Consider the following 14,051-nt stretch of genomic DNA (forward strand, 5'->3'; position numbering starts at 1 on the left):
TTGGAGGAGAAGGCAGCAGGAATTACTGATATTCATTTTAAAACCTCTTACAACTGCTTCTCCTGAATCTAAACCCCTGATTTCTACCCAGGGGTTCTGGGTTGCCAGACCTCTCCATGAGCAACTGGGAAATTAGTTCAGTGCTCTCCAGGGTTTTCTTTTATTCCTCGAGGAAGCAACAGGGAAGCACTAGAATGAAAAGAAACAGCAAATAATGAAGACTGACACCATCCCCTCAGCGCCAGCCACCTCACTCGCCCAAGTCTTCATTTGAATCAGGAAATTAGATCATAAGTGAAGATTTTTTCCCCCTCTGGCAAAATGAATGCAAAGAAATATTTTAGTAGGCAACTTCCATCAGCACAGAGAGATCAACATGATGCTTGTAGAAGAGATGCTGATTAGGTGATGCACGTCAGCTTGCAAATTGAGACACATTCACTGAAGAAGCCCTGTATGTTCTACTGAAATGTTCTGTTTGCTGTAGGGTTGGTGGCGGTGGTGGTGGTGATTTATTGCAGGTCGCCGTGTATACATAGCTTATCTGCCACTCGAGATGGAAGATTTCCTGCAAACTAACCAGGAAATGTTCCCCAAAACCCTGTGCACGATTGGAATTCATGGAGGGGAGAATCCAAACGGAAGATGGAATGAAGACTGAATAATACCAAACGGTTCTCTTCTACTTTCAGAAAAACCCAAAAGTGACACTGTGGATTTTCACTGGTCTGAGCTCTTTGTGACCTGTGGTGAGGCAAAAGGGATTTTATATAAGGAGAAAATGAAACACGGTGAGTTCCTTGGTCTTCTGCTCTTTGGAATCCCTAGATGAAGCAATCACTAGAAGGGAGGAAAATACCTGTGTGTATAATTGATTAGGAAATGGACCTGCTAGCTAGACTGCAGAAGAAGAAACACCTCCTTGGAGGGAATTTCCAAACCCTTCCACATCATGATATTTCCGGCAACCAGACCATTCCACTCCCACCTAGAAGTCACCTATGGACGCTGCAGTAGTGACAGCCATGTCCTTGCTGCATGTAGGTACCACATGAATGCAAATTCTTTCCCACCCCCTCACCTCTCAGTCAGGCTTTAGGGCTGCCTTCAGTCTAAGAGAAGAGGCATCCAGACTCCCCTGCTACTATTTCTACCTCACAGAGGAAGTCTCGCTTGGCCCAGAAAGGTAGAAGGCCACAATTAGGAATTCAGAGGTTTGGGGTGAATTCACAGAGGATGGGGGTAGATCCAAAAACGGGCTGTCTTTTTCTTACAGGATCCTCAACGAAGTGCATTCAGAATGAGAAGGGAGCTTGGCTCACACCAAAAGAATTTGAAATTGAAGGAAAAGGAAGAGACACAAAGAACTGGAAACGGAGTATATGTTACGGAGGAAAGCCCCTGTTAGAGCTGCTGAAGGTAGTATCGTGACAAGGGACAGATAGGTGACGGGTTTAAATCCTTGAAGGAGAAGTGGAACTTTTAACAGCAGAAATGTGAAGAGCTCCCATTAGGATTCAACAGCATGATTTATAAGGAGCTAAATGTTCAAAATATGGGTGACAAAGTTAGGGGCACAGATTGTTCCCGATGGTGGAGAACTTTAAATGCAGGCAAAGGGGTCTGAGGTCAAGAGAGATGTAAGAAGCTAAAAATAAACTAGCTGAAAGATGCCTGCAACCACTCCCCTGCATCCTCTACCTGACACCTACTCAAGGCCCAGCTCATCTGGGCGCCCTGACATTTCCAGGCCCCCCAGTCCATGGTCCATCTCTCCTCTGCATGTCCACAGCCCACTATTCCTGTCCTGAGAATGACTAGGCTTTGTGAGACCAGGACCCAACACAAGGCGTCTCAGTGACACTCAAGAAATTATCACTAGAATGAAGTCATAAAGATTTTATCTAGAGAGGAAGAAATGGAAAGAGAAAAGAATGGATGGGAAAGGGACTAAGAAAGAAGAACTTGGCTCGTGGGTTTGAGTAACGGGACACAAATGATTTTATCACTAAGTGAAGTCCAAAGGAAAAGCTGACTGTGAGAGGGAGCTAATTTTTCTTTTGGACGCCTTGGGTTTGAGATCCACTGTGATATCCGGGTACAGATATTCACTAGGAAGTGGGAAGGCCAGTATCTACAAAAAAAAAAAAAACCTCCAGAATAACCTCATTCATTGACTCCTTCTGTCTTTCAGAATGGACTTTTGCTCTGTCCTCCAGGAATAAATCTCAAGAGAGACTTAAATAGCAAGTGAATTTCTGCTACACTGTCAGTCACCATCTTGCAGACTTTCCCTGTATGGAGGCTCAGTAAGAGCTTCTGAGTTTCCCAGCTCTGAGTCACCTCCACATGTGGGCACAGCATCTTCAAAATCATAATTTTCATAGTTAATTTGGGATGGGGAAGCAAATGACTCTAAAATAAAAATTAGATGAAAAAGCTCATCATGTCCATGTGTTTTAGAAAAAGATTTGGATATTTGGATTGCTATAAACCAAAGGTGTCAGAAATACAATGCTCTGAGCCTAGGCAACCTAGCAAGACCCCATCTCTAGCAAATTTTTTTTAATCAGCCAGGAATGGTGGTGTGCATCTGTAGTCCCAGGTTAGGCTGAGGTAGGAGAATTGCTTGAGCCCAGGAGTTCAAGACCAGCCTGAGTGATATAGTGAGACTCTGTGTCGCTATACAATGCGATGTAATCCCAGCACTCTGGGAGACCAAGGTGGGTGGATCCCTTGAGCCCAGGAGTTTGAGACCAGCTTGGGCAACATGGAAAAACCCCTTCTTTACAAAATATACAAAAATTAGCCAGGCATGGTGGCATGTACCTGCAGTCCCAGCTACTCAGGAGGCTGAGGCGGGAGGATCACTTGAGCTCTGGAAGCAGAGGTTGCTGTGAGGTGAGATCGTGCCACTGCACTCCAGCTGGGGCAACAGAACATGAAAAGCAAAAAAAAAAAAAAGAAAAAAGGCATTGAGATAGACAGGAACAGCATATGAAAGAAAAAGAGGGTCCTCTATGATCACACACTAAGTATGGCTGAAGGTTCCATGCTTATTGTTGGTAGCACCAGGATGGAATGACACCTTTAAACTGAGTTTTGTCTCTGCAGGGCCTCCCTACAGGTGGAACGGCAGCCATCTATTGGCTGAACTAACTCCCCCTCCTCAACCTCCTCTACTTGATTAGATATGTTCTGCAGACATCAGTTCCACTCGTGAGCTTCCCATTAGATGGGAACTTCCAACAAGAATATGCTTCTCTAATATTGCCCTGGAAGCTGGCCTGACCAGGCTGGATTCATTCAAAGTTTAAGGCACTGGTCTCCCAATGCCATTAGACAAATCATCTTTCCCGTGCTTATTTGAAATACCCTGAGATTCAGGGTGATTGCTCAGTGTAACATCATAATAGCAAAAAATTAGGGAGGAACACAAGTTCTATCAGTATTGTAGAATGAGCTGATAACAGCTACAGAATGCTTTTGTAAAAGCCTTTCTTATAGAATATTAGACCTTTGATATAGACATGTGTACATGGATGCATAAGTATGGAGTTATCATTCAATCAATGGAAAAACCACCAAAGGGTTTTGGGGTCAGGAGAGCTTCAGGATATTTACGGTAGGAGTGACGTGTGGGGAAGGAACCCATTGCTGCTTATGTGAATGCGTAGATAGGTCTATGAGTGAAAAAATAGCCGAAAGAATCAACCTCACTTATTTTGAGATGAGATCACAGGGACATTTGCCTTCTGTGTTATACATTTATGTACAGTTGGAATTACAATGACCATTTATTACTTTTGCAACCGGAAGAAAAAAGGTCTTTAAAAATCCAGATCATTCATTAATAGCCCCAACAGAATAATATCCTCTAGCTCTCCTAATGCCGCGTGTCAGCACTTAATAGCCAGGGGCATGTTTGACCCAGCCTTTCAGTCCCACCTTCCGGGGCCAGGTTGGGAGAAGAAGATGAAGGTTTATCCGACTGAGAATGGGCCAATGCAGGCCTTGCCCTCAGCCCCGTCACCCAGCATGACTACTGCTCTGCAGCACCTCTGTCTCCACTGCAGTGTCACTTGTGAATGTGTACAACAAACAGACCAATGCTGGCACTCCTAAAGTGTGCTTTGTGGTCACCTGCAGGGTGCTGCCTCCATGGCCCACACATGATAGACAGCTGGTGCAAAGAGCCACAGGCTTGGCCTGTGAGAGCCTCCATCTCCAGAAGGGCCTGGATGTAGCCAGCAGCTGCCACTCAAATGGCATATAGTGTGGGGCTGAGGAGAAGCTTTTGGGGTTCTTTTTTTAATACCAGAAGTGCATGGCCGTCATGGGTGGTCCAGAGATGCTAGGAGGTGTGAGAATAGGTAGCCAAAGTCACCAGACTCTGGAGGGCACTAATGGGAAAGCCTGCTGTATCGCAATTTGACAGATTCTAAAACCTTTTGTTAGAAGGAGCCCCATTCAAAGTGGGCCTGTTTGCAAGTAACAGCATAAATGGGCTTATCTAACTATGAGGGATGCATTTCCTCCAGAACTCAAGAGGCCCAAAGGATACTTGGAGGCTGGTTAGAACACTGCGAGCACTTAAGGATCAATAATTATTTTTTGACAGTGTCAGGGATGGAGCATCCCTTGACTCACCAGATAATGCCCAGATGGTGGCGGACCCCTGTACCATGTCTGGGACAGTGGTCCATGCTTTTTTGTTTTATTTTAATTCCACATCCATGCAGAAACTCAAACCCCATCTTTTTCTGTGAGCTCCTTGTGAGTAATGTCCTGAGTGTGTCAAATGAATCTGCTGAGAGAAGGGTGTCTTCAGGGTGATGTTATGCCTGTGCTCCTAGAGAGTGTCAGATGCAGTTCAAATCCTGCCTGCAAAGATTGCCTATGGTGGAGGTACCTGTCAAGGTACCCTGTGGTAGCCAGGTAACGGTCTATTGTGTCCCTTCAGGAGTGAAAGCAACCCACAGCTGAGATGCTGTTGAAATAGACACCGAACAGAACACATTAGTCAAATCTGTGCCTGCAGAGTATTTACCAGTTGCTAAGTGGATGGAATCAGTAATTTCAATAACATTGGGCCTTCGCAGGTGGGGTCACGGCATTCAGGTTGCAGTAATTCACTGTGAGGCATCATTCATTCTTTCCAAGTTTAAGAACAGACCAAACTGGGCTTTTGAATGGAGAAACGGTGGGAATAGTCACCCCGTCTCTACACAAATCTTCTATAATGAGTTTCAGTCCTTGAAAGTTCATTTTAATTCATATTGATCAGTATAAAATATTTTAACAGAGGTCCTTGGAGTTTCATTTTGTAAAGCTGATTGTAGGTGCCAAAGATAACTTAATTTTAGTTATTTTAATTTGTTATTTACTGGGTCACAGCATCCATGCCCACTATGGAACATTCTAGAGCCATATTATGTCACAACCATGGGGCAGTTAGGCAAGGCACCAGGAACAAGCATTCCTACACTCCTGCGCCGACATGCCAGCTATCATGGTATCTTACTTTGGTCGGTTAGATCTATTAACAGAGGTTTGGTGTGGCTCAGCGAATGCTGCCCCAAGTGGCTCAGCTCAAAGCACAAGCTTGCCAGCAGGCAGCAACACAGCTCAAAACGCGGCAGAACCCGTTAGCAAGCCACAGCCAGAGAATAAAAGCCCTTTCTTGGTGTTGGTGGTGTTGGTGCTCACCACCCAGACGCTCAGCTTGTTGTGCCAATTGTCTTGCAGTTTCCCCCAGGGAGGTGGCATCAGCGCCCCCCACCCAAAATTGGGTTTGGGTATTCGCTCTAACACACACAAAAATGACATGCTCTAGAAACCCATAGGGTCAGCATTTGTGGGTCTCCACCATCCTAGCGGTGCCCACGTTATCTGCCCTTGCAGTGGAAAAAGTCGGATGAATGCGAGGTGTGCTGTAAAGAGGGACAACTTCTCTGCTGCGGTACTTGTCCACGAGCCTTCCATGAGGACTGTCACATCCCCCCTGTGGAAGCCAAGAGGTGAGTGGGATGCAGCCATGCCTCGGCACACAGCACTCACCTCCAGAGGGAAGGGCAGGACCTGTGAGTGTCTGGGACAACCGTATGACAGAGGGTAATCTGGTGTCAGAGACTCTGGGCCTCTCTGCGTCTCTGAGGCTGCCAGTGAGACTCTTGACCCCACACTTCCCCTGCCCCTGGAGGTGCCCTTTCCTGGGTTGCTATTCCTTGGATAGTAGGGACTCCTGTCCAAGGGGAGTTGGGGACAGGAAAAGCCAGCTTATGTTCCGTGCCTACTCAGAAAAGACAGGAAGCACGGCTTGTCACACATTTCACCATAGTCTCATCCTGCTGATGGAGGCCTGAGGTCCCTGCAGGTGAAAGCCCAGATTTTGACACTCAAGCCTGGCAGGCAGGGTTCCTTTGTGCCTGCCACAAAGGAAGAGAAGAGAGCACACACTCACGGTGACGCCACCTTCCTCAGCCTGGCCACCTGCGCTTACCACTGATGCGAGGGAAGGGTCAATGCTGGAGACCCCATATGGGGCTCTTGGACACTCTGGGAGGTGTCCCGCCCTCATGGCTGAGCCCATCCTTCCTGAGGGAGGACAGTGGCAGCCACAGGAATGGTGGCCATTTCCAGGAGCACTGCCCTCTGCTCACCTTATGTCCAACCTCTCAGGACCCCCTGGAGCTGCACCTTCTGCAGGATGAAGAGGTCTTCTGGAAGCCAGCAGGGCCATCATGTATCTAAGATCCTGGAGAGGCAGATGCAGCCTCCAGAACAGTTGGTGAGTTGGATGCAAACCCCAAACCTATGCCTTTTCCTGCTCACACGAGAAGCACAAACAGGCACAGGTTCAGGGCAGTGCACCAATGGGAGGCACAGGTTCAGGGCAGTGCACCAATGGGAGGCACAGGTTCAGGGCAGTGCACCAATGGGAGGCACAGGTTCAGGGCAGTGCACCAATGGGAGCCTTGAATGTCTCCCTTTAGAGGATGATGATTTAATGCCCAAACACAGAGTCCAAACAAAATCCCACACACCCCGTGGGCCTCGGTAAGCATGGCGGGAATGCTGACTGCCCCTGGCTGCCCCATCCGTGCACATGTCTAGGCACTGGCCTGACTTCACTGTTGCTGCGTTTCACTCTCAAGCCCTCTTCATGTTTTACAGAAATGTGAGTTCCTCCTTTTGAAGGCCTACTGTCATCCACAAAGCTCCTTTTTTACTGCCATCCCACTTAATGTAAGTCACATTTTATGGTTCTCTTGCATAAAATGCATTTTGAGAAATTGAGGGGCTGAATCTGGCAGATGCTGCAGTTTGCTCAGGAAGCTGGTGAGCAGGAGAGAAGGCCAGCATGGCAGCAGTGGGGCAGGGCAGCAGGGCATTTAGCAGGGGGTTAGCTGGAGAGGGACTGCCTGGTTCAAACTCCACCCCACCGTGCACAGGCGCTGAGATACCTGGCGAGCTGCTTCCCCTCCTATGTATCCATTTCATCTTCTCTTTAGGAGGAATGTCTTTCCTACTAGGGATTAAGAGTCACAGGTGCCCGCTGGGCCCAGCGGCTCACACCTGTAATCCCAGCACTTTGGGAGGCTGAGGTGGGAAGATCACCTGAGGTTAGGAGTTCGAGACCAGTCTGGCCAACATGGTGAAACCCCATCTCTACTAAAAATACGAAAATTATCCAGGCCTGGTGACAGGCACCTATAATCTCAACTACTCCGGAGGCTGAGGGAGGAGAATCACTTTGACCTGGGAGGCAGAGGTTGCAGTGAGCCAAGATTGTGCCACTGCACTCCAACCTGGGTGACAGAGTGAGACTCCATCTCAAAAAAAAAAGTCACAGATGCCAAACTGTGTGGGTTCCCATCCCAGCTGTACCACTTTCTAGCTGAGACATCTTGGGTAAGTTCCTTGACCTCCCCATCCCTTGGCTTCCTCATCTATGAAATGGGCATCATTATTTATGGTTCCCATAAATGTGGAGATTACATATTCATATACTTGGCTTAGAATGTAGTTTATATAGTGCCTAGAACAATGGCTGACCTAAAGAGGTCAGATGATATTATTATTGTTATCCTGGAAATAAAGGCTTGGATTGTATTTAAGCTGGATCCGCTCCAGTGATGACAGCCATGCTAACGTCACCTCTGTGGTGGCTTTGTCCCCAGATTCGAGATTATGGTGAGCCCTTTCAGGAAGCGATGTGGTTGGACCTGGTTAAGGAAAGGCTGATTACGGAAATGTACACGGTGGCATGGTTTGTGCGAGACATGCGCCTGATCTTTCACAACCATAAAACATTCTACAAGGTAAAGGGCATTTCCTGCTTCCTTCCTCATCTTTTCTACTTTCCTCTAATTTCTGGGACAGTGGAACTTTGCAAGAATTACATCCAGTTTCATCCTGGGGAGATCTCACACAAGACAAGGATTACAGAAAAAAAAAAAAAAACAAAAACAAAAACACCTCGGCATTCCTGGAGGCAAGGGGTGAGGGGCAAAAAGAAAAGCAAGCAGGACAGGGAAGGGATCCCGGAACAGCAGCTGAAAAAACCATGCTCCGTTCCCAGATCAGCAGCCCGCTCCTACCTAGAGCGGTAAACGGCATCCGGCCTCTTTGTTCAAACTGGAAGGAAAGGCAGTTTATACTTACATTGTTCTTCCTGTCTCAGAAATATGAAAATCAGTAAGGAAACAAAACAGAATCAATTAAACTTCCTGGATACTCAGGCTTGCATTTTTTTACACATAAACTTCTCATTGGACTCAAACATCTGGAATTGCCTTCCAATACAGTGTTAGTTTCACCCTCCTTTATGAGGGAGGGACAGCTAGTTGAGCTATCTTGCAATCCAAGACATTTTTAACTTTGGTTTGCCCTAATTTTTATCCTCACTTGTACAGAAATGTTTTGGGAGGTACCTAAGGAAGATTTTCATCTCTGCCCAGCTTCCCTCCCTTCTTCCATGCCGGGAGCTGGCATGTTCACAAACCACACATTGTAAACAGGTACCCACTCATGGAGCTGGAGGGAGAAAGGGTTGGCTCAGAGAGCTGCTCAGTGTCTGGCATATCCTTAGCCCTGGAGAACAGAGGGTCATCCTTCCTCAGCGAGTGGGCTTTCAAGAAATGCTTTTCTAAATTTGTTTAAGCTATTTTGCACCATGCTCAGACTTGCAATGATCAAAACCAACCCTTCAGTCCAGATCACCCGTCAGGTGGAAGTTAACCACCAGGTAGAGTCTCATGCTTCTTGATATTTTAGTAGCAGCATCTCCCCATCCATTCTGCCTGACTGCTGGGGCTCCTAAAAATATATGAGTGAGGCTGGGTGCAGTGACTGACACCTATAATCCAAGCTTTTTGGGAGTCCAAGTGGAGATGTTCGCCAGAGGCCAGGAGTTGGAGACCAGCCTGAGCAATGTAGCAAGACCTCCTCACCCCGATCTGGGGAAAAAAAAAAAAAGAAATGTTTTCAAAAGCTGGGCATAGTGGCGTGTGCCTACAGTTTCAGCTACCCAGGAGGCTGAATTGAGAGGATCACCTGAGCCCAGGAGCTCAAGACTGCAGTGAGCTGTGATGATGCCACTGTACCACAGCCTGAGTGACAAAGACCCTGACTCAAAAACAAAAAAGCAAAAAACAGAAAAAAAATGTATGAACGATTTGATGGCTGTTATCCTTCTTCCTTAAACATATTTGTTTGCTTTTTTCTCTTTCAGGCTTCTGCCTTTGGCCAGGTAGGGCTTGACTTAGAGGCAGAATTTGAAAAAGATCTCAAAGATGTATTCGGTTTTCATGAAGCCAATGACAGCAGTTTCCGGACTCCTCCTTGAACCTGTTCCGGAAAGGCTGAAGCATCTCAACCTCAGGATCCAGCTGATGAGGCCCTGGCCTGGACTGTTGATCACCAGTGAGCCTGGGATGTAACTGGCTGCCCTCAGGACCCAAACCCAGACCCTTCAAAGGATTATCACACCCTCCACCACCTTTATTCTTTCTCTTTGCCTTTGAAAGGCTATATCTACACTTAAAAAGAAATTAGTACTTCCTTAACACCATCAGATACCCCATCAGAGTTCATATTCTCCCCACTGTCTCATAAGTCTTTTTAGACTTGATTTGTTCAAATCAGGATCTAAACAAGCTTCACACATTGCATTTGGCTCACCTGTCCCTATGTCTTATTTTAAGCTATAAATTGCCATGTATTTATTGAAGAACTCAGGGTTTTTGTCCTATTAAATTTTTAGAGTCTTCTGGTTGCATTTTCTTAGTGGTACATTCCTCTCTTCCTCTCATTTTTTGTAAACAAAGTTAGATCTAGAAGCTTGCTCAAACTCAGGTTTTGAGGGTTTTGTTTTGATTTGCAGGGGGGTTTGGCACACAGGCGTCACAGGGGGAATTTAGTATTATTTTTATGTTAAGTTTGGCAGCAGGTGCAGGTATTATCAGCCTGGTCATTTATCACCTGATGGTTTTAGCAATACCTAAATCCATGATATCGTTAGGGGTTGCAAAATGATGACATTCAGACTTTATTTTTTTACCTCATTATTAGTCAGAATTCTTCTGCAAAGAGCTTCTCTTTTACAATATTTGGGGCCAGGAGCAGTGGCTCATGCCTGTAATCCCAGCACTTTGGGAGGCCGAGGTGGGCAGATCACAAGGTCAAGAGATGGAGACCATCCTGGCCAACATAGTGAAGCCCTGCCTCTACTAAAAAATACAAAAATTAGCTGGGTGTGGTGGCGCATTAACTGTAGGCCCGGCTACTTGGGAGGCTGAGGCAGGAGAATCACTTGATCATGGGAGGCAGAGGTTGCAGGGAGCCAAGATTGCGCCACTGCACTCCAGCCTGGCAACAGAGCGAGACTCCATCTCAAAAAAAGAAAAAAAGAAAAGAAAAGGAACAATATTTGGTTACCTTGAAATACAGGTTGTACAAAAGATAGGATAAATGCTTTTTATTATTATTATTATTTTGCAATGTTCAAAATAATGAATTGATTTCCTAATATCCTCTAAAGGTGACCAGGGATTTTTTTTAATTATCTTGAACCTACATATTTAAATGCTAATACCTTTATTGATGCTTGAGTTGCCCACTTTTTTTTTTTTTTTTGAGACAGAGCCTTGCTCTGTCACCCATCCTGGAGTGCAGTGGCATGATCTCAGCTCAGTGCAACCTCCTCCTCCTGGGGGCAAGCAATTCTCCTGCCTCAGCCTCCTGAGTAGCTGGGATTACAGGCATGCATGAGTTGCCCGCTTTTAGTGAAAATCTCCTCAATTTGATTCCTGAGTTGTTTTGAAATGACCCCAGCATAATTTGATGGTGTATTAGCTATCTACTGCTTTGTAACAAATAACTTCAAAGCTTAGCTGTTTAAAAGAAAGAAACATTTTATTGCTCACTATTCTGTGGGTCAGGAATTCAGGCAGCATCCATGGGGACTGTTACCTTTGTTCCACATGGTATTGACAGATCCTATTTATACTTGCTCAGTGTCACTTTTGCCACATTCTGTTGGTCAAAGCAAGTCACAGGGCCAGCCTCAGAACAAGAAAGAATTGATCCTAACTCTTGATGGAATGAGTGGCAATGTCACATTTCAAAGGAGAATGTTGCTTGGGAAGAAACATCGTTGCTTTCATCTTTAGAAGCAATCTACCATAGTTCACCCTCTGGCCACAGTAGTTCACATCTTTCCCATATACAAAAGACAATTCTCTCCCGGCAGAAGTCTGACTGTCTGCAATACTGGAACAAAGTCTAGGACCTCATTATCTAAATCAGGTTCAGATCAGATTAAGCTTCTTGGGGCTGGTCACAGTGGCTCACACCTGAAATCCCAGCACTTTAGGAAGCCGAGGCAGATGGACCACTTGAGTCCAGGAGTTCAAGACCAGCCTGGGCAACAGGGCAAAACCTCATGTCTACAAAATATGTTTTTAAAATTAGCTGGGTGGCTCAGGTGGAAGGATGAGTCACAGTAAGGCAAAAATGCAGCACTACAATCCAGCCTGGGCCACAAGAAAGAGAGAGAGAGGAGAGAGAGAGAGAGAGAGAAGAGAGAGAGAAAGAAAGAGGAAGGAAGAAAGAAAAAAGAGAGGCAGGGAGGAAAGGAAAGGAAGAAAGAGGGAGGAAGAAAGAAAAAGAGGAAGGAAGGAAGGAGAGAAGGAAGGGAAGGAGGGAGGGAGGAAGGAAGGTAGGAAGGAAGAAAGAAAGAAAGAGAAAGAGAGGAAGGAAGGAAGAGAGAAAAAGGAAGGAAGGAAAAGAAAGGAAAGAAAGAAAAAGGAAGGAAGGAAGGAAGAAAGAGAGAAAGAAAAGAAAGAAAGAAAAAGGAAGGAAGGAAGAAAGAAAGAGAGAAAGAAAAGAAAGAAAGAGAAAAAAGAAAGAAAGCAAAGAAAAAAAGAAAGAAAGAGAAAGAAAGAAAGAAAGAAAAGAAAGAGAAAGAAAGAAAGGAAAGAAAGAGAAAGAAAGAAAAGAAAGAAAAAGAAAGAAAGAAGAAAGAAAGAAAGAAAGAAAGAAAGAAAGAAAGAAAGAAAGAAAGAAAGAAAGAAAGAAAGAAAGAAAAAGAAAAGAAAGAAAAAGAGGAAGAAAAGAAAGAATAAACGAACAAGGAAGGAAGGAAGAAAGGAAATAGGCTCCTTGGGTGTGGTTCATTGGGTGCAGCTCCTTGGACGCACCTCCTCTTGAACTAGAGACCTGTGAGCTGAAAAACTGTTTCTCCCCTGCTGCCAACATTCAGTGATGAAAACAGGGGCAGTATGACCACTATAGATGCTTCCATTCAAATGGGGGAAAAGGAAGCAGCAGTCACTTGTTTATATCAATTCTGAAATCCAGTCAAGCACATCTTGCTAGTTCCCCCTAATCCCAGGGCAGGAAATGTTCCTTGGTACGTGATTTATATGTATCACACAACTCTAGTTTGCATCCAACCCCACGGGCTTCTCCGTGTCTTCCTCCATTCTGCGCTGGTGTCTCACTTGCTCAATCCTCAGGTACAACAATAAAAGTTAACAGAATTTCAACACTCAGACCACTGTGAAAAACAAACTAAATTGGTTTCTAAATGTCTGTGGAGTTTGTTTTTGTTTGTTATAGATTTTATATACCATTGCAGCGGTTATTTAAAATACCATTGCGAAGGGCATTTAATAGCATTGCAGAGGATTTTGCCTTTGTGTTTATAAATGAGATTAGTCTATGGTTTTTACATGCTGTCATGGTCAGATTTACCGTTATCCTAGCTCAGTAAAAATAACTTGTAAAATTTTCTACCTTTTAATATGTACTGGAATAATTTATAGTGTTTTAAAGTAACCAAAAGTATGTGACCCAGAATTCATTGGGGAGATGGTGTTGACCACATTATATGCTTTTTTTATGGTTGTTAGACTATGCAGATATTCTGTTGATTTTTGAGACAGTTCTGCTTTTATGTTTTTCTAAGAAATCATCCATTTTGTTTGTGGTTAAAAGTAATATAGGTGGTCTTATTTCTGTCATATTTTGTTATTTCTCTTTTTAATGTTTTCATGTCGTTTTTGTGTATTTTTGTGCTTCTGCCTTCTATTTTGGGAGGTAACAGTTTTTAGTTCTGTTAGAAGTTTTCCCAATGCATTTTAACTTATTTTTTTAATGTCAAAGTCAAAAATAAAATATCTGCAATGTGCCACATACTTAAGGCAACGTGGTTATCACGTGTATACCTCTCAGCTCCCTGTTCAGGTCTTTTCACTCTCTGGAAACATACACATGCATTATTTTCAAATTTTTTGGCTTTTACTCTATAAATTATGTTTATTCTATTCAATTGTATCATTTCATCATTTGGTAGTTTCACATTATGTAAATTATTTGTCATGTCCTATATCACATAAAGTCATTCAAAAGCAAAAATTAAAAATTTGTGTTACAAGGCCAGGCACGGTGGCTCATGCCTGTAATCCCAGCACTTTGGGAGGCCGAGGTGGGTGGATCACCTGAGGTCAGGAGTTCAAGACCAGCCTGACCAACATGGAGAAATC

General features: G+C 44.7%; 1 protein-coding gene across 6 annotated transcripts in view; it reads left to right on the forward strand.

The window, feature by feature from the left end:
• Positions 1–10,282, forward strand: part of SP110 (SP110 nuclear body protein) — a 52,114-nt gene extending 41,832 nt beyond the window's left edge. For 4 of the 6 annotated variants that reach the window (XM_037738726.1, XM_037738728.1, XM_037738727.1 and 1 more), the window contains 7 exons: positions 693–791; positions 1,277–1,419; positions 5,905–6,020; positions 6,682–6,790; positions 7,177–7,248; positions 8,184–8,324; positions 9,737–10,045. In XM_037738726.1, the coding sequence (XP_037594654.1) occupies positions 693–791; positions 1,277–1,419; positions 5,905–6,020; positions 6,682–6,790; positions 7,177–7,248; positions 8,184–8,324; positions 9,737–9,850 (794 nt within the window). In that variant the 3' untranslated portion in view covers positions 9,851–10,045. Of the gene's footprint in view, positions 1–692; positions 792–1,276; positions 1,420–2,194; positions 2,443–5,904; positions 6,021–6,681; positions 6,791–7,176; positions 7,249–8,183; positions 8,325–9,736 lie in introns of those variants that run through there. The other 2 variants (XM_017529069.2, XM_017529073.2) reach the window with 2 other exon arrangements.
• The last annotated feature ends 3,769 nt before the right edge of the window (positions 10,283–14,051 follow it).

Source organism: Cebus imitator, unplaced genomic scaffold (assembly GCF_001604975.1).
Source record: "Cebus imitator isolate Cc_AM_T3 unplaced genomic scaffold, Cebus_imitator-1.0 Scaffold57, whole genome shotgun sequence".
Lineage (NCBI taxonomy): Eukaryota > Metazoa > Chordata > Mammalia > Primates > Cebidae > Cebus > Cebus imitator.